General features: G+C 54.2%; 4 protein-coding genes across 4 annotated transcripts; 3 read left to right on the forward strand and 1 right to left on the reverse strand.

Moving 5' to 3' along the window:
* Positions 1-444: 444 nt before the first annotated feature.
* Positions 445-3,801, forward strand: PG997_005379 (uncharacterized protein; the record flags this gene model as incomplete). The annotated part of the gene is made up of 6 exons (XM_066809694.1): positions 445-1,046; positions 1,118-1,435; positions 1,567-1,773; positions 2,237-2,953; positions 3,014-3,143; positions 3,202-3,801. 6 exons carry the CDS (start codon positions 445-447, stop codon positions 3,799-3,801), a joined length of 2,574 nt encoding a protein of 857 aa, XP_066673312.1.
* A 6,653-nt stretch (positions 3,802-10,454) lies between these two features.
* PG997_005380 (malic acid transport protein) lies at positions 10,455-11,988 on the forward strand (the record flags this gene model as incomplete). The annotated part of the gene is made up of 2 exons (XM_066809695.1): positions 10,455-11,423; positions 11,521-11,988. 2 exons carry the CDS (start codon positions 10,455-10,457, stop codon positions 11,986-11,988), a joined length of 1,437 nt encoding a protein of 478 aa, XP_066673313.1.
* A 2,228-nt stretch (positions 11,989-14,216) lies between these two features.
* On the forward strand, positions 14,217-14,564 carry PG997_005381 (uncharacterized protein; the record flags this gene model as incomplete). Its single annotated transcript, XM_066809696.1, has 1 exon — positions 14,217-14,564. The coding sequence occupies one exon, from the start codon at positions 14,217-14,219 to the stop codon at positions 14,562-14,564; it is 348 nt and encodes a 115-aa protein (XP_066673314.1).
* Positions 14,565-15,500: 936 nt separating this feature from the next.
* PG997_005382 (uncharacterized protein) lies at positions 15,501-16,755 on the reverse strand (the record flags this gene model as incomplete). Its single annotated transcript, XM_066809697.1, has 3 exons — positions 15,501-15,870; positions 16,376-16,616; positions 16,674-16,755. 3 exons carry the CDS (start codon positions 16,753-16,755, stop codon positions 15,501-15,503), a joined length of 693 nt encoding a protein of 230 aa, XP_066673315.1.
* Between the last annotated feature and the right edge of the window lie 4,855 nt (positions 16,756-21,610).

Below are 21,610 nucleotides of genomic sequence, written 5' to 3' on the forward strand. Positions count from 1 at the left end.
AAGAATGTATCAAGACCGGCTGAGAACGAAGATGGATTTGTCTTTTGTTTTCATGGTGTATGAGTACAGCTAAGGATGGCCTGGTATCGCTGCGAGACCTGGAGGTTCCAAATTTATTCACCCCCTTTTCTATCAACCTCCTCATCCACGCCGGATCTGATTCCTGCAGATGCTTATGAGTCCCTTTAGCGTGTATGTTGCAACCCTTCGGTAAAGCCTTTGATATGATTTGACCTTTCTGAGACCTGTTTCATGCTGCCCATTACTGCTCATCAGAACCGCCCAATGGCAGGCGTTCGCTAAGTCTTGGCTAATGCATGACCAGGATCTCTCCAAAAGCGGGCAGTTGGGGGGTGGCAATGTCAGCTGGGAAACTTCCAGAGTCGATGCTGACCACGTCGCCCCCGCAGACATTCCAGGCCAGCCATTCCGCCAGAGCGAAGAATGGACGCACTGAGTGCGCTGTCAGTGGCTGGCACCATCATCACATTCGTCGACTTTGGCGGCAAGCTGCTTTCGAACACGCGAAAGCTGTACAAGTCGAAAGACGGTGCTCTCGGCTCATTTGTCGACATCGAGGTCGTGACGTCGGACCTAATCGCCCTACTCGAGGGACTCAAGAAAAGGACACCTGAGAGCCACCTGCCCTCGGGAAGGCAGTATCACGTGTTGGGCAGCGACGAGGACGACGAGGCACTGGACAAGATATGCGTACGGTGCATCGCCCTGGCGGAAGAACTGGCTGCGCGCTTGAACAGGTTGAAGCTTGCAACGGCTCCTCAAGACGGAAAAACGCAAACGGGAACAGGCAGCCCTCCGAAATCGGCATCGAATCCGTCAAAATCGCCGGCCCTACTGGCCCACATGGTGCTTGGAGCTGAAGGCTCAAAGAAGAATGAGCGCGCTAGGGCTCCGGCGTTTCGGAAGTGGGAGAGCTTCCGCAAAGCCCTCGAGGCGGTGTGGAGCAAGCGGGAGATCGAGGAGATGGCGGCGGCACTGCGCGACCTCCGCGACGAGATGGAGTTCCGTATTTTGGTATCATTTCGGTACGTCAAGTCTCTTGGGCTGTTGTCCGACTGGGCTCGTGGACAGTCTAGTTGACATGTCCCGACGACAGTCGTTCACTTCATACCGTTGCTGGCCAACAGTCAGATGCCGCCATCCAACTTGAGCAATCCACGCGAACAATCATCGACACGTTTCTGAACTCGCGCGACTCTTTTGCAGACCAAATCAAAGTACAAACAGAAAAGCTCGTCCAGATCCAGGATTTACTCACAACCAAACACGTCGACAATACGCGCAGGGTTGAGGACGTGACTGGCGGCCAGCTTGATGCCATTGGTTCGTTCGAGTCCACGCTGGGCGGCGCAGGCCGTCCGCGGCGTGCCTCAGAGGATCGCTCTGAACGGGCACTGGCTGTGGAGGAGAACCTGTGTATACTCATGACAGAGAACGAGATACTGGGGAACCTCTCTTTCCCGTCGATGATGGCCAGAAAAAAAGCATAGAGCCAGCGCATCCTCAGACCTTTCGTTGGGTCCATCAAGAACCGGGGCCAACCAGCCTGCCCTGGCATAACCTTGTGGCGTGGCTTCGTCATGGCGACGGCATATACTGGATCAACGGCAAGCTCGGGTCCGGGAAATCAACGCTCATGAAGTACGTTTACGAGCACAGCAAGACAAGGGACGAGCTCAAGTCGTGGGCCAAGGGTCATCCCCTGGAGATCTCTGGCTTCTTCTTCTGGGATAGGGGAGACGAGGACCAGAGGTCACAGAGCGGGTTGCTACGTTCTTTGCTGTTCCAAATATTTCAGCGCCACCGGGACAAACTCGAACAAGCGTTGCCGGACATGTGGACTACCTCTTACACAAGGGCTAAAGATTTGCTTTCAAGGAAAAATGGTTCACCAGGCTTGCCACTATTGCCGCCCTCAAACCCACCACATCTCACCTTGGCAAATCTAAAGCAAGCCTTTCAGGACTTGGTTTCCTGTCTTCGAGATTCAGTTAGGTTATGCTTCTTCATTGACGGACTGGATGCATACGATGGTGACTATCTGGAAATTACGGAATTCTTTCTAACAACTTGGCGCCCTACCGGGCGTGAAGGTTTGCATTTCCAGCAGGCCTCGGTTGGTGTTCGAGCAGGCCTTCCGAGGCCGTCCGGGGCTTCTGCTCCAGAACTTGACAAAACGAGATGTCAAAGAATACGTCAGCTCCAACTTATACAGCCATATATACATGAAGCAGCTGGCGAAGCGCCACCCCGACGAGACCTCGCAGCTCGTGTCCGACGTGGTGCACAAAGCGAGAGGAGTCTTCTTGTGGGTCAAGCTGGTCACGCGGTCGCTGCTCGGAGGTCTCTCCGACTGTAACCGCATCTCGGATTTGAGGAAACGGGTCTCGCACCTGCCCAGCCATCTCGAGGCACTATACAGACACATCTTGGACGGCGTGGACCCCTTCTACCGCACGCAGATGTCCCAGACCTTCCAAATCGTTTGCGCCGCACAGAACGGATCGCCTGGCCTGGTGACGCTCCTCAACCTGTCATGGGCTGACGACGAAGATGGCCCACGAGTGGAAGATGCGCCCATACAGCCATATACTAATGATGAAATCGAAGAAAGATGCGAAATCATGGATGCGCGCTTGAAGAGTGTATGCGCGGGTCTTCTCGAAACCACCAGAATCAAGTTCTCGAGCCTCCGACCAGACCGCCGTGTTGTTTATCTGCATCATACTGTCTCCGACTGGCTAGCCAAACCTGATGTCTGGAAGCATATCACCTCCATCACCGCAGGAACCGGCTTCAGCCCAAACCTTGCCTTGCTCAAGTCTCGGATTATGAGGCTGAAAACATGGAACTCTGCCGGCGATGGAATATTGGACTTGAGCCTCGTGGTCGACGCTTTGCACTACGCACGGGAAGCGGAGCGTGATCTTCAGTGAGGCTTCCCGAAGCTGCTCGACCAACTTGACGCCACGACCGAATACCACTGGCGCAGTACGAGAGACTTCACTTCTTATTTGCAGCTGCGCCCGTTGTACTTATCGACTTCTTCTCTTAGTAGTAGCAGTGGCTCAAGCGGCATTTGGTATTCTTTCCCAGAGGCCGGAAGTGAAGCCGGTGACAATGTGAGCTCGGTAAACTCCCGGGCGTCCCACAGCATTCAGATTCAGACCCCAATCCAAGTTCCGGCAAGGGGGGCAAGTCTACCCAGAAGAGCGAGGAAGACGAGCCTTCGAAGAATCGATAGACCGCCCCCACTGGTCCCGCGCCATCGAGGTCCCCGGAGGCAGAGCGTTGGACGGACGGGGCACGTTCTTCGAGCTGGCCAGGGCCTTTGGCCTCACGCATTACGTCGACATGAAGTACGACGCCGGCCACGCCGCCGTGGAGCACGAAGTGAGCCACTGGCTCCTGCTGCAGGCCTTCTCGGGCACTTGCGGATCGGCCACCGCCAACAGGCCAAAGGACCCAAACGTAGAGCAGGTCCGGCGGATACTGGCAAGCGGCGTAGACCCCAACCTGTCTTTCGACGGGGGCCTCACGCCGTGGCAGGGTGCCGTTTTCAACGCCTTCTGGCACCTATCTCGACGGCCAAGCCCATCCGACGACGACGATCCACATGCACTATGGAGGGAAAAGGCCCAGGCATGGGCGCAGATCCTCGAAGCGTTCCTGCAGCACGGGTCCGACCCTGCTTGTCCGGCCGTCCGACGTAGACAGCTGCCCAGGTTTCCGCGGGTCACGCCCACGGCCCTGGTGGAGGCGTACTCGGTCAACTCCTGAACTGAAGAGGCGGAGCGGCTGCGAGCGTGCATCGCCTCGGAAGCCGAAAGGAGAGCTGGGCCGAAGCACAGGCTGCTGACCTCGGCCAAAGGGTCTGGGGCGCCCCAGGGCGATTCTATGGGCCGCCAGACCGATGCTGCTGCGAGGGATCGTGTCGGCGATACCCAATCACGTGGGATCATGCGATGGCTTTTTTTCCTGAAAGAAGGTTAGCTTCTGAATTCATAGCGCTCGTCCTTTGTGCGCCTCGTTCTTCTTTTTCATCTTTCGTATCTTGGCTTCGAACTCTTGGAGGCCCTTCACAATCTTGCTCCATTTTGGGTCCTCCTGGTAACTTTCGGCCATCTCTTTTATCCATTGGGTGTTCATTTAGACGTCTGAATGGATCAAGTAACCATAGTCATCTTTTAATATTTCCAGTGACATACATGCACGGTCGGTACTTATCCTGTTGGCGTCCCGGAGAGACCCGTGACTACCTGCCGAAGCATATTTCGGCCGGGTACTCGGCTCAAACTTACCCTTTGCGGAAATTAGCCAAATGCGCCGTGTAGTATCCGTATCAGTGATTACATGTACAATCCACAGGGTAGGATAATACCTATCAGTGCTGTTCTTGCCGACCGCTTGCTTCCCGGACTTTCGACTTGAATCCTAAGAGAACCATCGAGACTTCACGACCCGTAAGGGTCCGGGAAGCATCTCGGACGCTCCCATGACGCCATATGGACCTGGGTACCCTGGTCGTCTACTTCTCCGTCGCCGCGGGCCATATTCTGCCTGACTCACCTGTCCACGGCGGTAATGGGTCTGGCCAAGGACAGCCGCCACCGACAACAGTTTCAAGGGATTTAAAAAAAGTAATCACATCAAGAAGAGGTGACCATAGTACTTCCGTGACACCGTGATAGCTCATGTGAATACGAAACCTAATTTATATTCTCGGTCCGCCACTCAATACCAAAAACACACTTGGCGAGATGATTCAGGGCGAAACTATCTTCACTCTCGTTGCCACTTGTAGTTGTTGGACTTTCAGATGCCGGTGCCAAGACAACTGGGCTGAGGGTACCCGTGTGAAAAGGAGTAATAGGGCTAGATGGAATGGTCTTCTTCCCCCAAAAAGGATCCCCTTATTCAATCATTGTGATCACCGTTTTGACATGACGAACGACATGGTGGTCGAGGTGATATCATTACTTCAGCGGACGATCGAATACCGAAAAATCTCCTGTGAGTGAGTGAGTGAGTGGTCTTGCCGCAAGGCCTTGGCGGCCCCTTTGACTGACCAAAGGCCAAGATGTGATTCGGATGACTGCAGTCCACGCGGCCCACCCGCCGCCCGGAAGTCGGCACCGTGAACCCGGGGACTCCTCGATTCGACTCGATCGTTTCAGAACATCCGGGGATAGGGCGGAGGTGGCGATGTAATACCATCCAACTATTGCCTATTCTTGATTCGAACCGTTCGAGATATCACCACGGGTGTGTGTTCATGTCGCCGGCGACGAAGTTTTACGTCTAGGACCAGGGAGGTGGTGTTAGGCTAATATGTACGATGACTCTACACATCTCTATCGCGGCTGAGTTCCAACGATTGAATAAATATAAAACTGAAAATCGAACTCAACTTCTATATAAAAATAGAAATAAACACACAGAAACAGTCCAATATCAACGACACATCATTCTGCTTCACACCAACATCTCGGGTTACATCGTCTTCCGCAATACATTATATTCGGGCCTGTAACCTTCCGTGTACTTTCTCCTCGCCTGGCATCGGATGCTTTCACATCTCATGATATCATCCCGACCTGAAGCCCGGTAGACATACACTGCCACCATAAATAGCAAATATTACCTACGATGAAACAACGTGTTATACTAGCAATGTGTGTCGACACAATGGTTCTAGCCAGTCACAAAACATATCGACGCCGAGAACAATTCACTTCATCCGACCTCTCCGAGGCTTAGGCACTTGGCAGTTTGAAAAAGTTTTACCGTCTATCTTAGGGTGAGGGGGACTCACTCTGCCATGGCTAGGTAAAAAGTCGATCTGGTGGTTGGTTGGTGGAATGAGAAAGGCCAGACCGTCACCACGTCATATCGCGGAAGTGATGCGCGCGCTGTTCCCGCACATCCAAACCCACAAGCAGAGAGTCTCCGGTGCTCCCCGGTGGAAGGCGTATGTACAGATCGAAGGGGTCCCCTTGCCATCATGGAGAATTGCTCGAGTGAATGGCCAATGGATCTAGACAAACTACTGCGCCCCCTTCGTACTACTACAAGGAAACTATCAATGTGAAGCGTGCCTACATACACCGACATCGAGTAAGTCGAGCCAGGCAAGCCACGCCTGAAACTCCATGTTTGAATGCATGCACACAAATGAACAATCGGCAGGTCGCCCAAAACACCAAGAAAATAGGGCAGGCAGTGCCCTTGCTTGGCAAAGACCAAGCCATAGGATATCTTGGCGGGAGCCCACCTTGCCAAGCCGACTGACTGAAAGGGGGGATGAGCCAAGCACTTTAGTTTGGCCAAGGGGGCGTGGCGTGGCGTGGCGTGGCGCCCGAAATCAATCGTAGAGACGATCACCCGTTCGCCATGGCAAACCAAACCCCCATCGAAACTCCCAAGAGATGCCAAAAAGCCTTGCCGTCGTACTATGACTAAAACCCAAGGCGATAAGAAGCTTAATTGAACCCCAATCTCAACGACTTGGATTAAGGGATTGAATCAATCAAGACCATCACAACTAGCGAGGACCCTTTCCTCCTTAACCTGTCATTAGCTACCATACCATCAGGAAACCGAGCACAGACCGGAATGGACGGTGTACGGTGAACTTGCAGATCTCTTGTGATTAGATTCTTGTCGCTGATAAGGCGGTGCTGGTCCGACCGCGCGAAAACACTTGCATGTGACCTCCACCGAGAATGGGGGCGCAAGGCTCATCTCGAGGAAACCAGAAGACGTACAGCGACGCGCACTCGTGCGAAAGACAGCGAGATGATTTGTCGACGAGCCAAGACGACTAGTGGCGCAAGGCTCATCTCGAGGAAACCAGAAGACGTACAGCGACGCGCACTCGTGCGAAAGACAGCGAGATGATTTGTCGACGAGCCAAGACGACTAGTGGCGGCCCGGCTCTGGATCGTGGGTCGGCCAAGCCAACCACTTTAAGATTGCTGGCATCGGAACCCACTCCAGGGAAGGAGGCCTGGGAAGCAACAAGGAGGAGGAGAAGAAGAAGAAGAAGCAACTCGTTGGGCAGCATTGCGTGCGGCAGGACGATAAGGACCGGGAACCAGGTCGAGAAGGAAGTTCGGCGAAAACGTTGACTTGCCACTTCGCATCTTGTGTTGTTGCTCGTCATGGTGTGGCTTGGCCGGCACCGAAACGCCGGCGCGGGGGACGTCTTCCGGTTGGAAAGCCGGCGGCGGCAGCAGCTATAGCAGGTCGTCAATGACATTGCTATGATGCGAAAGAGAGACAGGTCAGCGTATTCAGTAGCGCCTGCTTGCATTACAGCGCATATAAAGACGAGCGAGCCAAGAGGGTGATGAGAGGTGATGGACATTGTGGTCTCCACTTGACTTATTGCAGATGCGTGTCGATCGTCCTCCGTTCAGTGCAAGGCGGACACACCGGGCGCAGCAGAACGCGTAACAGAGCATGGCAAAGATACGACCTCGATCTGGGGAGCTGCGCACTTCTGCAATTTCATTGGAACCGAACAGGACGTTCCAAGCAGCATCCATCGAGGCAACGATCAGAAGAAGGAAGAAGAAGAAGAAAAAAGAAAAAGAAAAACTCTTCATCCTCGAGGCAACTTCCGATTCTTTCTCGTTGCGCATTGATGGGTATTTGAATTTGGCCGTTGCGAGTCGGAAGGTTGCATGTGATGGTGCGTCACAGACCCATCGAATAGCAGAGTGGATGCTGGCAGTCTCTCATGCCGCATCTGGCCAAGCTACCAAGGCCCCGAGTGCCGCCGGTCTAGACTTGGCCTACATACCCGCCCACTGATGACTGGGCGCTCCAGGGTGCTCCAGCTGCTAAACCAGGTCCCTGACGTTCACTCCCGAGACGCCAATGATGGAATGTGGATGGCAGACTGGAAACTGGAAACCACAACGTCAAAACAGGGGAGAACGGAACGACTGGCGGTTTTGGGAGGAGGGGCCTGGGGGCCAGGCTTTGGGGTAGCAGGGTCCCCGATAGTTTGGCGGGGGCGCAATAAACGACGGACGGCGGCCAGACTGTCAGATGAAATTTAAACGGCCAGACTGCGAGTGCGACTGCGACTGCGATTGCATCTACGTTGGAGGGTCTCGGCGATGGAAACCAAAGCGTCCGTTCCATGCGCCCAGATGGCTGGAGGGTAACCCTACGATGGAGGCTGCCGAGACTGCGCAACCAGGGCAATGACTGAGTAACTGGCTTGGCATTTGCTGTGATATGTCGAGATGCGCTGGAAGAGGATCCATTGCCCGTAATCCTCGTCGCCCGTCCGTTTCCCACTGGAACCAGAGTCGAGAGAAAGGCAAAAAATAGATGAAACAGGGTTGGTGATACGCTCCCGTCGAGCAGGGCTCCAATGAAAAGGTCGCGAGCGGAGCAGACAGGCAGGAGCCATGGTAAAAATGGAAGCAAAATAGAAACCTTTCTGACTGCTTTTCTGCCTGTTGGTTGTTTTTCCCTGGCCGGGTTTTCTCGGAAGGAGGTTTCCAGTGTGTGTGTGCAGGTGTTTGAAGTTGTTTCCTACAGTTCCCTCCAGCCCCAGTGGCAGAGTGGCTGGCCTGCTATGCCCCCACGCGCGAAACAGTTCAGGTAGCTGCTGTCGGGCGCGCCCCCACTTTGATATCGCCAGGACGTGCTGCTCTTGGCTATCATCTCGAATGTGCCCACTCTGCCAATGCTATCCAAGACACAGCCAAGAGACCGCCAAGCAGCCGCCCATCTCAAAAGAGCCGCATTCGTTCGGTCGCTGCAGCAGAGAACCTTGCAGCCAGGCCAGGGACGCTGCGACGCTAACACGCCAATTGCACCTCGCCCAGAACTCGACCAGGTAGCAGCGATAAGGCCGACAGGGAGCTGTCTGATTCAGTTCCGGGCCCCACCGTCCTGTCGCACTCTGGGCCTTGGGCGGTTTGACGTCGTCGGACGAAAACCCTTCCCAGCATTCCTGGCATCCCTTCTCTCTCGTTTCCCCTTCTCGACGTCCTGCAGCCAACAACCTGGCAGGTCAGCCACTAACGCAACGGGCCACGGCCCTACGGCGGCCCTGGCGATCTTGTCGTGAACTGCCACAGCGATGCGTCTGCCCCCCCGATTGGCCGCCCGCCGCCCGCCTGTCAGCCAACCAACGGTACGTACTCGCCTCTTCGTCGTTTTTGTTTCGTTTCTGCGTCCCTGAAGCTGAAGGTCCCTTGCGACGCTGGCATGGATATCCTGAAAGCTAAGTTTTCCCCTCGTTGCTATTTTCATCTCTTTTGAAGGCCTTGGCCGTGTTTCGATCTGGACTCGGCGTCCTTTGCCCTGCTTTCCTGTCATCTCGGTCTGCGTTTGCTTCCTTCCTACCTTATCGCCTCCCTCCCCGATGCGGCCAGCGTCAAACAGACATCATCCCCGGAGCACACGAGCTGTGTAGCTCCGGGGCCACTCCCACCTCGCGAACCTCTGTGCGGCCCAAGTCGTGGTCCTCTATAAATTGCGCCAAGCGCGTTTGCAGCCCGAGAGTGAACCTATCACCGACCCCTGCCCGTATAGCGTCCTTCATACGCCATCTGCTGCTTCACACCTCCAGCACCCGGCAGCAGAGGTGGGTCATACTTGATACTATTCCCAACCTTAACACACTGCCCACTCTACACTGCGACCTCCCGGCCTGTACGTACCTCCGCACCTCTCCCCCTACTTACTGCTTGCCCAGGATGACGATGATCGCCATCAGCCAGGTGACAAGAAACGGCACTGGCTGGTTTCGGGGCACCGCAAATCTACAATTAGCAGCCCGCGCTAACACGTCGCCTACAGGCCAGAAACATCAACACGGGGAAGCGTCTGTGTGTGAGTCTGCGACAGAGGCAGGCATGTGCCCGCCAGCGCTGGACGGCGGGCGCCTGCCAGATTGACAGACGGCCCTGGCTACCATGCCCCAGCATGCCTATCTCTGGCGGCGGTCCTCCTGCTGCTACTATACCCTGGCCGATCCGTTGCTTGGCATCCATCGTTTCCATCCAGCGATGTTTCCTAATTCTTGGCTGCTCAATATTGGACCCACGCGCCGAGAGCCTAAGACATGAATAAAGGAGACGTTCACGCCTGATCCCCATCTATGATCCTCACAAGTGCTGCCGTCGCTGGGATAGAGTTCATTTCGTTCAGAGGCCGGTTCTCTTCTTCTTTTTTTCTTTCGTCTACTTGTTTAGAGTTGTTTCCTACTTATTTCCTCCTTTCCTTTCCTCTTTTCTCCTTCCCCATAAACATCCACCCCTCTTCCCCAACTTTCCTCACACGTCCTTCTCCTTCGTCTGTGTTGTATATATATTCATCATCGTTTATCGTCGTGTACACACCGTATACCGTTACATACGCTCTTTGTCACTGGCAATCCAAGGAAAACACAAAATCATAAAAAAATGGACAAGGCACCTGCTCAGGCGCCCGCGTATGGGGGCTACCAAGGCAATTACCAAGTTCCCTATACCACTGGAGAGGCAGGCCCGTCCAACTCCTACTCCGAAACATCGTCACAACACCACCAACACCAGAGCAGCATGTCGTCGTACCAGCTACCACACCCGGGCCAACATGCGGATCCTTACTACGCCACCCCGGCCGACGAGAAGCGACGACTCAGCATGGGCATGACCGAGACGCAAGTCAACTCGGCGGCGTCGTCGATAAAGGAGGGCAAGGAAGGACACGATATCGAGAAGGGTGCCGCCGCACATGGCCATGGCCACGATGGTATTGATATCTTCGACCCCAACCGGCCGAAGCTGGGTCTCAAGCAACGCATGCACCACTTCACATGGGCCTGGTTCACCACGTCCATGAGTACCGGTGGTCTCTCGCTGCTCATCTTTGCCCAGCCTCATCAGTTCCCCGGCCTCCGACAGATCGGCTTGTTCGTCTACATTCTCAACATCATCATCTTCACCCTCTTGTGCGCCGGCATGATGACTCGCTTCCTGCTCCACCGCGGTGACTTCGCCAAGTCTCTCTCGCACGAGCGTGAGGGCTTCTTCTTCCCCACCTTCTTCCTGTCCATCGCCACGCTCATCACCAGCACACAGCGCTACGCCATCCCCGAAAACGACACGGCGCTCATCTGGGCCATCCAGACGGCCTTCTGGCTCTATGTCATTGTCACCCTCATGCTTGCCGTGGGCCAGTACAGCTTCGTGTTCGCGAAACACAACCTGGGCGTGCAGACCATGATGCCCACCTGGATTCTGCCCATCTTCCCCATCATGCTGTCGGGTACCATCGCCTCGGTCATTGCTCAGACCCAACCTGCCGTATCCGCGGTTCCCATCATCGTGGCCGGCCTTACTTGCCAGGGGCTCGGCATTTCCGTCGCGTTCATGATGTATGCTCATATGGTTGGTCGCCTCATGTCAGCCGGTACGTATTCCATTGTTTCCATCCCTCGTCTCATCGTAGAATGAGACCAAGGCCAACTACTGACTCGTGATCCAGGCCTACCCAACCGCGAGCACCGACCTGGTCTGTTCATGTGTGGGACCCCCCGCTTTCACGGCGCTGGCCCTCATTGGCATGGCCAACGGACTGCCCGAAAAGTTCGACCCCAGCTTCGACGGCATCGTTGACGCGCCCATCATCCGCACCACGGCCGTCATGGTCGCCGTGTTCCTGTGGGCCTTGGCGGTCTGGTGGTTCTTCATTGGCGTCATTGCCGTCATCGCAAGCCCGCCCAAGTACTTTCATCTGGGCTGGTGGGCCATGGTGTTCCCCAACACGGGTTTCGTCCTGGCCACCATCACCATCAGCAACGAGCTCAAGAACGAGGCGGTCAAGTGGTTCGCCACGGGTCTGTCCATCTGCCTGCTCCTGATGTTCCTGTTTGTTGCCTACAACCTCGTCCGCGCCGTCATCGTACAGGATATCATGTACCCCGGGCGCGACGAGGATGTCAACGACCACTAGAAAACGAACCTACGCTCTACACCACCACGGGGCGCTTCAATTCTCCCTCCAAGCATTTACCTTCTCTTCTGACCAGAATGCGGCAACTCTTTATTACTACTGGGGTTTAATATTTCATCTCTCTCTCTGTCACTTGTGTCACACACACACACACATGGTTCGGCGCTTGGTTCTTTTTCTAGATGGGGGCATCATTCAACAACATCAAGGCGGCGGTGGTTCGGCAAAAATAAGCCACCATGGGGAACAAAAACATCCCCGTGGACGAGGCTTTTTTACAACTTTTTGGCTTCTGATTTCTGTTTTCGAGATATCCAGCCCGCAACTCAAGGCGGGGGCACACGTCTAGATTTTTCATCATCATCAACATCATCTACATACCTCTAGATGGGAGGGTCTAATGGTTACTGCAACGGGTCAATGACGCGAGGGGTTAATAACCACAGCAAAACAAGCATGAATAGACATGAATGGAACGAATGCATATGTTTTCTTTCTTGCCATGTTTGTACGGGCTTGTCGGTGTTGTTTATCTTCCCCAGCATAGCATGTTTCCTTTTTTTGCTCTCTCCGCCTTCTCATCTTTTCTCTCGCACATTTTCTCGCTCACTCGCTCCTTACATAGATACTACATACATAGGAGAAAGTCTCTATAGATAGAAATCGACAATTTTAATGATAAGCCAAAACCGATGAGTGCAACTGCCACGCCACGCCGCGCCTATATTGTGTCTGACTGACCTCCGGATCGGGCGATCACTGAGAAGCTTAGCTGAGCCTTGACTCCTTAGCTTTGCAGAGGTCGTGGAATGAGACGAAATTGGCGAGGTTGCTGGAACTTTCCGCTTCTGTCGACGATCAAGTCGGTTGGCAGTATCAAGTCCCCGAATTAGAATTTTTCTTCTTCTTTTGGTCTTGGTTCGCCTTACGGGGCGCGAGGGCCGCCAAGCTGTATCAGGAAGCGGAAACGGGGTATCAGATCAGATCAGAATTTCGCGGGATGAGCCGCCTTCTTCGCCTTTTTTTACCTTTGTGCCCAGTCAAACAGGTAACTAACCGACTGAGTGGATGAACCAACCAACTTCAGGGATGGAAGATGAAGACGCTGGTTCGTGGGTCTGATTAGCGACGAACTGCAACGGGCTCTTGGCGGTTTGTGAGAGATGAAGTTTTTTTGTTCGCTCTCATCTATTAGACTTTTTAGCACCGAGTGCCATGCCGTCTCGGGTTCGGAGAGGTCAAGGCGGGCTGGAATGACTTGGGGGGGGGTGGATATATGCAGGTGTGCCTGACTAGAATGACTCGTCCCGTGCTGTTGCTTTTGTGCCTGACTTTCTCTACTCAAACTGAGTGCTTGCTCGTCGGGGAAGAGAAGCTAAGAGTTGTGTTCATATACGTTGGTTGGCGGGAATGGGTATTGCTGGCTATTGGTCGTGGGGGTTGTCGTGGCTATTCTGGCCTATGCAGCTATGGCCCCACAACTCCTATGATCTGCCTGGACGGCTACTTGGACAATAGCCAACCTGACGCTACATGAAAATGAACAGACGTGAGTCTAGAAAAAAGAAATGGCCTAGTTGTGTGACAGACGGAATGGTCGCGATTTTGGCAAAAAAGAAAGTGTTGCCCACTACTGGAATCGAACCAGTGATCTCATCATGTCATCGGTCATGACCCGATTACTAGTGATGCGCTTTACCACTAAGCCAAGCGGGCTTCGAAAGAGCTTTGCTCTTTTGTGCAAATTCATGAGATAAGACAGCATATACAGTATGATAGGCGGTACGACCATGAATTGAATTAAATCGAACTATCGCACCGCTTTCTTTACAAGATTGTCTAAAAGAGGACGTAAGTGCATTTCACGTTTGATGTTTCATATCGATGGCCAGGAATTGAATGGCCAGCGAAGCATGAGTCCCATTCAACGGCAGGTCAGAGGGCTCGGTGATGGGGGGCAATCTGCGTATCCCAGAACACCCCCATCTTTCATCACGGCGCGTCGCGCCTTGATCCAAGTATAAACTCTCTCGATATGAATGAAACCATTCTATACGCATTCAATCCCTCGAGAGTTTGCTGCGCAGCCAGCCGTATGCATCTCTGTCTGACTCTATCCGACCCAGCGGTTTGGCTTGGCGCATCTAGGGGTCGTGTCGAACGTGCATGCGTGCGTGCATGTGCTGTATGTTGTAACCCTGACTAACGGATGGGCAGATGCTACCCGTATGCACTTACCTGAACTCTATCCTCCGTCAACCTGTAACCACTCTTTCCGGTCCCTGGCATGGTTCGCGACCTGTCTGGCGCGGCGGCGGCGGCAGCGGCGGCCTCGGGATCCGGTGCGCGCGCTGGGTGACGACACGTCGCATGGAGAGTTCCGGCTACCACCCCCACTGGATCCGTCGTCGTCTACGCGCCGCATCGAATCGGCAAGGTGGCTGCCTCATCGCGACGCTTACCTCTGGGGAACTCGTGCTCTGGCATGTATGCGCCTTATCGCCAAGCTTCATAGCCGCCTGCCCATCTTGCCCGGCTTCTTCTTACATGGCGAGGACGCCGAGGCGATGGTTTGAGTTTGTGTCAGAGCCCGTATCACCACCGCGAACCCCTACGGCTAGGCAGGAAAGCTACGTTAGCCAGCGAGCGCGATGACGGCTTCGACTGGGCTTGGCAGTGGTGCTGCGGCGTCGTCTCGTATCCGTTGGCTTTGCGTCTGTCGGGGGCGCGGGAGGAAGAGGAAGGGTCGAGGGGGCGTCGCGATTCATACAGTACGTGATGGACATGGATCTGGTGGCATTGTGCGGTGGGCGGCCTCTGGTGCTTGACGGGCATGGAGACCAGCGGAAGTTTGGTGGTCAACTGGCCGAGAAGGCCTGTCCATCATAATCGACGTTACTGTAGTGCTGATGCTGCGGCTGTCTGTTGCATTTGTTACCATCGTCGCGCCGAGTATCGCTCAGTCAAGGCATCTCCGCCATTTTCAGTCGTTGGAGGCCCGGATACTGATTGCACGGTGCGATCGCGTCCGCACCAGACGATGACCGCAAGGTAAGTCCTCAAGGCTTATGCAAGGACGTTAGAGGCATCCGACGCGTCCAGCGTTCTTCTTCTGCTCTTGCTGCTACTGAAATGACGCTATGTCGCGACGAAGACTGGTTGCGGGATGATGCAGTGGGTACTAGCAGGAATGAGAGCGTGGAGTTGAGGAAGGTGAAGGGGCATCTTGGATGTCGGTGGTATGCTTCTCGTTGGCGACCACCATGTCCATGCTGGCGAAGCGAGAAGTATCGGTTCATGATTTGATGACACTGCTGGTCACTGGGCTCCCAGTGGCAGAGGCAGGCCCCATCAATGATCGCATCCCACTCGGGAGCCAAATGGCACTAGGCGCATTCGTGGGACACGATCGGCAAGAGAGGTGCGCGGAAGGGACGCGGCTCGATCAACCAGGGTCAAACATCGTCCAGAGTGAGCTCGCTGAGGCCTGCTTGACTTGCTTGCTTGTCCGCTCAGGTCGCTGCTGCGTTTTCGTTAGTTCGTAACAGGAGGATCCTCGGTAACCGCGGAGAGTTCCTATGTCCCACGATTTCGGTCTTACGCTCATATCTTGTTCCAAGGAAGAAGCTTCGGTGCCAGCAGAGGATGGGGTCAATGGAAAGACGATCATGGTCTTGGTGAAGGCCTCTCCGCCGTCGATGGCGGTGTGGCTCTGGCCGGGCCGCCGCCGGGTAGGAGGATGGAGCCGGGGGACCGGGCTGAGGCGCTGCTGCGGTCAATACAGGTAGCGGCGCCCTTGACGCAACCGAACCACGTCGGGGCAAGCCACCGTCATGGTCCTTGGTGAGCTTTAGCTTCGCAGCGTCGGGATACCGTGAGGTCCTATGAGAGGGGCAGGTAAGCTTACGTTATCGTCCAGCACTGTGGCGGTGTGATGCGGTCATGTTCTACGAGGTACAGCTGCTATCCTATCCTGCGATTGGATCTGGTTGGTCTGCAAGGATAAGCAACTTGGGAACATCATAGTATTGATTTTGGCTCCTTGCTCGATAAGGTGACGAAGCGGCCCAGGTTGCAAGTATATCAAGAGATTTGGTGCGCATGCGACTGCAACAGCAACGAGGTTTAGGCATGGCGGCATCAAGAGAACCCCGAAGCCCTTGCCGGCGACCGGAGGGTGGAGTGCGGAGCTGCAGGATGGGGGTGTATAGACCCAGGTTCTATGACTTTGCTGGAAGATAGAAAACGAGAGAGAGAGAAAGAGAGAGAAAGAGAGAGAAAGAGAGAGAAAGAGAGAGAAAGAGAGAGAAAGAGAGAGAAAGAGAGAGAGGCGAACATGACCTATGATGGACCATTATCCCGCATCCCGCGCACACTTTCTCGTCACGAGGCTTCAAAAGTCTCGACGTTGTGGGTGATACCGTTGAAGAAGAGCTGTGATGGCAACGCCGTGAACAAATGAGGGGTGATGGTGCCAGGGGGAGGGTGAACAACAGCATCATATGTAAGGTATTGACACCCTTTGTCCATCGTCAGGGCCTGAAGAGTCTCATCGTTGTTGGTGAGGCCACCCCTAAGAAGAGCTACGATGGCAATAGTCTGGACATAATAGAGAAGAGCGCGCGTATCTGGGGATAGATAGATAGGTTACAGTATCGTGTCTCTTGAGTCGCCTGAGAGCTTACACGGAGACAAAAGTATGCTCGGGTTTACACTGGGACGGAGGGCTCGCAAGATGGTCCGAGCCAGTCTGCAGAGGGTGGGCATGAATCGAGAGCATTACAAACATAGGGGCGACTGCGCCTGATGAGGCTGCAGAGTCACCACGAGGAAAACAGCAAGGCGCGGGAAATGGGGTTATGATTGATTGAATCTGTATAGTAGGATGGTAAGGTAGGGAGTCAACATCTATACACCATCATGCCGACGTATCAGATGGGCTAATATAATTCAGCAGCGTCCCTCTGCGTCAGATTGATCGTAGTTGTGAAGGCCATGTCGATTTGGTTCGCCGAGATGGTCGCAAGCTCAGGCCACAATGCGAATGCGACGCATCAACCGCCGGCCAGGGTTATCGGCTTGCGTGAACTATGTGCTTACTTGTGACCATGTATCGCATACATGTCTGCTCAGCAATGGCCACTCTGTACTGGCGCACGTTCCACGGTCGAAATCGCATTCGTGACAAGTGGCTCTGCTCCAAGTCCAGTCGAGTGGGATCCTCTGCTCGGTACAGCTGCCGACAATAGCGAATGCGCGCGGCCCGGATGACCAGAAATAGAAAAGGCGCATGCGGCCCGGCAGATCTAGATTGGATTGTGATTCTAGAAGAAGTCTGAAGGAAGGGGCACGTCAATTGATTTGCCCAATTGATGGAAACAGGGACCTTCGCCGTTGCGGAATGGGTGTGGTTTTCTCCAGCCCTACATGCAACTCTGACTTCAGAATCGTACGATGTTGTTCCCGAAAGGGTTTGGGGCGGAAGGGGGAGATCTCCCTCTAATCCTTAGCCGCCGCCAGAAGCATCTCGGTCGGGGGGTCAGCAAGCAGCAAGCAGCAAGCAGGCAAGATCGCATGGTGGACTGTGAGACAGAAACCACGTGGAAACCGCAACGGGAATATCTGATTTCCATCTCTGCCATTTTGGGACATTATACGACTAGGTATAGGATATGTAGAAACTCTTGGTGTTCTGTGCCTGATCTCCTCTCCTGCTGTTGGCTGTCATGCTTGCATGTTCGCTTAGTGGAGCTCGAAGCACAGGACACGTTGGGGAAACTGCCATCCCACCAGGACCAAGGCCATTGAGCGCCCAAAGAAGTGAGGGCGAAAACGAAGACAGCAGAAGCATTTCGAAGCTCCTCCCCCTACTTCGTGAATCTCACCAGGAAACCAGAAAAAACATGGAACTCTGGAAATGAGGCTGGGTCTTTTTCATTGTTGGTGTCAAGCCAAACTATTGGAGTGGAGTGGGAGGCAGTATTCTGTACCTGTCTAACTGTTCCTGCAGACAGGCAAGCCGCCAAACTATCCGAGACCGAATATTATTAGACTCTTTTCTTTTCCCCGGCCGGCTTTTCGGGGACCGTAGGCCGTGTTTGGATTGGCAGCTACGAAGGCACTAGAAGCATGCCATTGAAATGGATCGGCGTGGCTGCCAACAGGACTGTGCACTAATGCGCCGATTCCAAGTTCCAACTTGATCAATCAGGGGTGGGAACACACATCTGAGGATTGATTGATCTCGTGAACAATGGCAGCTTGCCATCTTCGGTGGCACCAACTCCATGGGGCAGCTGAGAAAGTACATCAATACAGCGGCCCGCGTTGGCCGAATACCTCTCATGTCAGCACGGGTGGACGCTAGAACACCCATCGGCGAGTTTGCATTCGGTGACTTGTTACTGGTTGCGACGTACACTCCGGACGTTCCCCAAATACATACTTACCTACATCCAACTGATGTCTTGCCTGTTTCAAAGCGCAACCCAATAAAACGGAACAGCCAGAATGGACAATACTAGCATTATTTGGATGCTTCATCTAATGATTTAGTCGTTGCGGCCAGTGCGGACGAGATCCGACGATTGGCAAACCTGGCTCCCAAATTAACCTTGAATGCGGACAAGATGTTGGGGATTTGCGGGTGGGGCTCCCAAAACAGCACACAATTTTTTTCACCGTCACGTCACGGTTCGGGCAACGAAATGCGATGGAGTGTCTATCGACAAGAGAGTTGAAGAGGAACGAAAATGCCCGACCTGGCCTACTGACCCTGGTCGGTCTTGGTCAGCAGTGGACGCCAAGTGACTTTCTTGGAATCAGGGCATGAGGGTTTTGGGAATGTACCGCCCACTCAGGCTTTCGGAGTTTGTCGGTCCCAAGGCCGCAAGGCCCCAAGACCCCAAGACCCCAAGACCCCAAAGCAGCCCAGCTCAGCAGCTGAGCTGCCATGCGACCGACAGGCTACAGTGGGGTGGGGGGAAGGTGGGAGGAGAGAAACCCCCAACAGCCAACAATTGAGTTTAGCTGCCCTTGTTTCAATGCAAGCACTTCTCAGCATAGCATGCGACGGCATGGCATGCGAGTGCGAAAGAGACGGAAGAAATACTGTCGAAAAATTCGACGACAACATCAGCGAGATTATCGCGTTCTTATCGACCTGGAGATCCAACAACGTAAGATCATGGCGCGATACTCTCGTCAGCCACAGGAGCGTCGATGTGCGACACCCAGCGCACACTGCTGCCCGTCCCCGTCAGCTTATCGGTTTGTTGTCTTGGCAAGCTCCTTCGCGATCCCACACCACACGTACCCCCGAGAGCTCCGGGCCTCAAGGCTCACTCTCGCGGTCTTACCTCACTCTGCTTGCCATTCGAGGCTAGACTGATCGTATTCTCGGCGCAACAACTGGCCCCTACACTTTTTTCTTCTTCTCCTTTACTCGGGTCCTGCCCTTTTGAACTTCGCTCCAACTATAAATAAAATAGAAGCTTGGCTGTCTCTATGCCTCGTAAGCAGATGCAGTGTAGAGGCAATAAGTGCAGCCCATCTGGCAGCTGCGCGTGTCGATATGGCATGTGCATCGCTTTCAAGGACCTGTCACGACAGAAACTCCGAAGGATGATTTGGTAAGTGGCTCGCGCGCATAGTGGGAAAATGCGCACTGAAGCAAGAAAAACTCCGGACATGTATGAGGGGCCCCGGCGCCGACAGTGCCTCGACATTTCGGGGTCCGGCACCCAGCACTTCGTCCATTGGGGTGGAGACCCCTGTTCTCTCTCTACGATCTTGGGCCTTTCGGGACTGAGCACGCTCGAAGGGGTCCCATCAGATGCATGTACATTGTCTCAGCGGAATCTAAGCAACCTACAGTCCTGAAGGGGTGTGGGTTGTGCCCCCAACGTCCCGGGCCAAGACTTCATTGGCTGCGAGCTGTGCCCAGAGCCAAATGATTGGCACGAACCTTTGCGGGATGGGTGAGAGCTTGTTGACTTTGTCCCTGGCTGCATAAGGCGTTGTTGAAGACGACCAGGGTCAGCTCCTCGCCCTCTCGTAAGAATAGCGCGGGAAGAAGGAGATAGAAGACTTACTACAACACAGTACGTCCAATGGCCATGCCCACAGCATACAGTATGGCGCCGATGCTGGATGACAGAGAGCGAAGGAAGGGAAGAAGAGGCTCGGGCCATTGGATGCGCAGATGCGCCTCGACGTAGGCGGGTGAGATAGGAAGCATCTTACCAAAATGCGTCAGCCAGCACCGTGTGTCAATGTGGATATGCTCCGATCTGAAAATGTACCTACCGTGCCGTACCTCCTCCTCCAGACCAGACTGCGTCCCATCTGATGTCTCTGTCGGCGCCAGTGTATTCCTGCCAGATTATTGTCGGGGCCTCCAGTCTGCTTGTTCGTCCCAAAAAGTCTCCATCCTAGTCCAGTTGAGGCCCTCCGTGAATCCGGTGCTAGTGCGGGCGATCCAGGCTATAATTTAAGCATCGGGTGTCGTGTCGTTGGGCCCAAGATTTCCTTTTATCCTGAGCCCGCCTGCTGTCCCGGTCCTGTCGATATTTCATTCCCTCTCCCTCTCTTTTCTTCTCCCACTGCTTCTCAACAGAGAGTATCCGTCCTCCTCCCATAACAGATTTGCATCGTGAGAAAAAAGGGCTTGTCACCTTCTTTCTCTCACTTCGCGATCCTGCCTACCATCCATACCGACCCGACACTACCAAGATACCCTCCCCGGTAGTTCGCGCATCACCAAGCCAGCTACTGTACTCTATCGCTCCTAAGAGCAGATCTTACGTTGAATTACTTTGTTGTGTAAGTTGACGTACCAGCCCAGATCCAGGACCCCCCCGACCCGTTTTCCCAATCAACCCCCAGCGAGCGAACCAGATGCTGTGCTGTCAAAGCTATCGATCAATCAACGCGACGCAATTGCCCCCTTGGCTTGACTCGTGGGTACCGAGTTCCCACCCCGGCCCATTGGAGAGTGCTTCTAGCGCAGCTTTCGGTGCCCGGTGCCCTTTTCCCAGATGACAACCCCCTGCACTCCCTGCTAGCTCCGAATTGGAGAATTGGATGGACCCTTCCATGACCTCAACAGAAATGCGGGAGGGAGTTCAGGCCAATTGCGCGGCGTCAATTAGCTCAAAAGAGACGGCGGACCCCTCGAAATTCATCTAGCCTAGCTTTATGAAGGGGGTTCATTATTGAATCGTCAAGTCCCATATTACCCAAGCCCGGCGAGCAGGAAACCCGAGTGGGAAAAAGAAGAAAAGAGCTCTCGCGCCAAATCTCACCACTAGCAGACCGCAATTGGGTTCCCGCGAGCAATTGGCATTTTGTTGTCTTTTGAGAAAACTCCTGTACTAATCTTTCGGGTTCTCTTTTTACAGAATATTCATCCCACGAGATCCATCAAGTTTCCACGGGTTTGCTGCTAGTTTTCAAAGGCGCTACCTACCAAGCCAAAAAAAAGTACGTCAGCTGTCATAGCTCCTTCCCGTGCCCCAACGAAGCGGCGCCCCGACTTCGATTTGAGAAAACGTGGGCGGGCTTCAAGACCCGAACGGCGACTTCCTTTTCGACCCCCTTCCTTTTCTGCTGCAAGCAACCA

This window comes from Apiospora hydei, assembly GCF_038363865.1.
Source record: "Apiospora hydei strain CBS 114990 chromosome Unknown utg000004l_segment0_segment0, whole genome shotgun sequence".
In the NCBI taxonomy this organism is placed as follows: domain Eukaryota; kingdom Fungi; phylum Ascomycota; class Sordariomycetes; order Amphisphaeriales; family Apiosporaceae; genus Apiospora; species Apiospora hydei.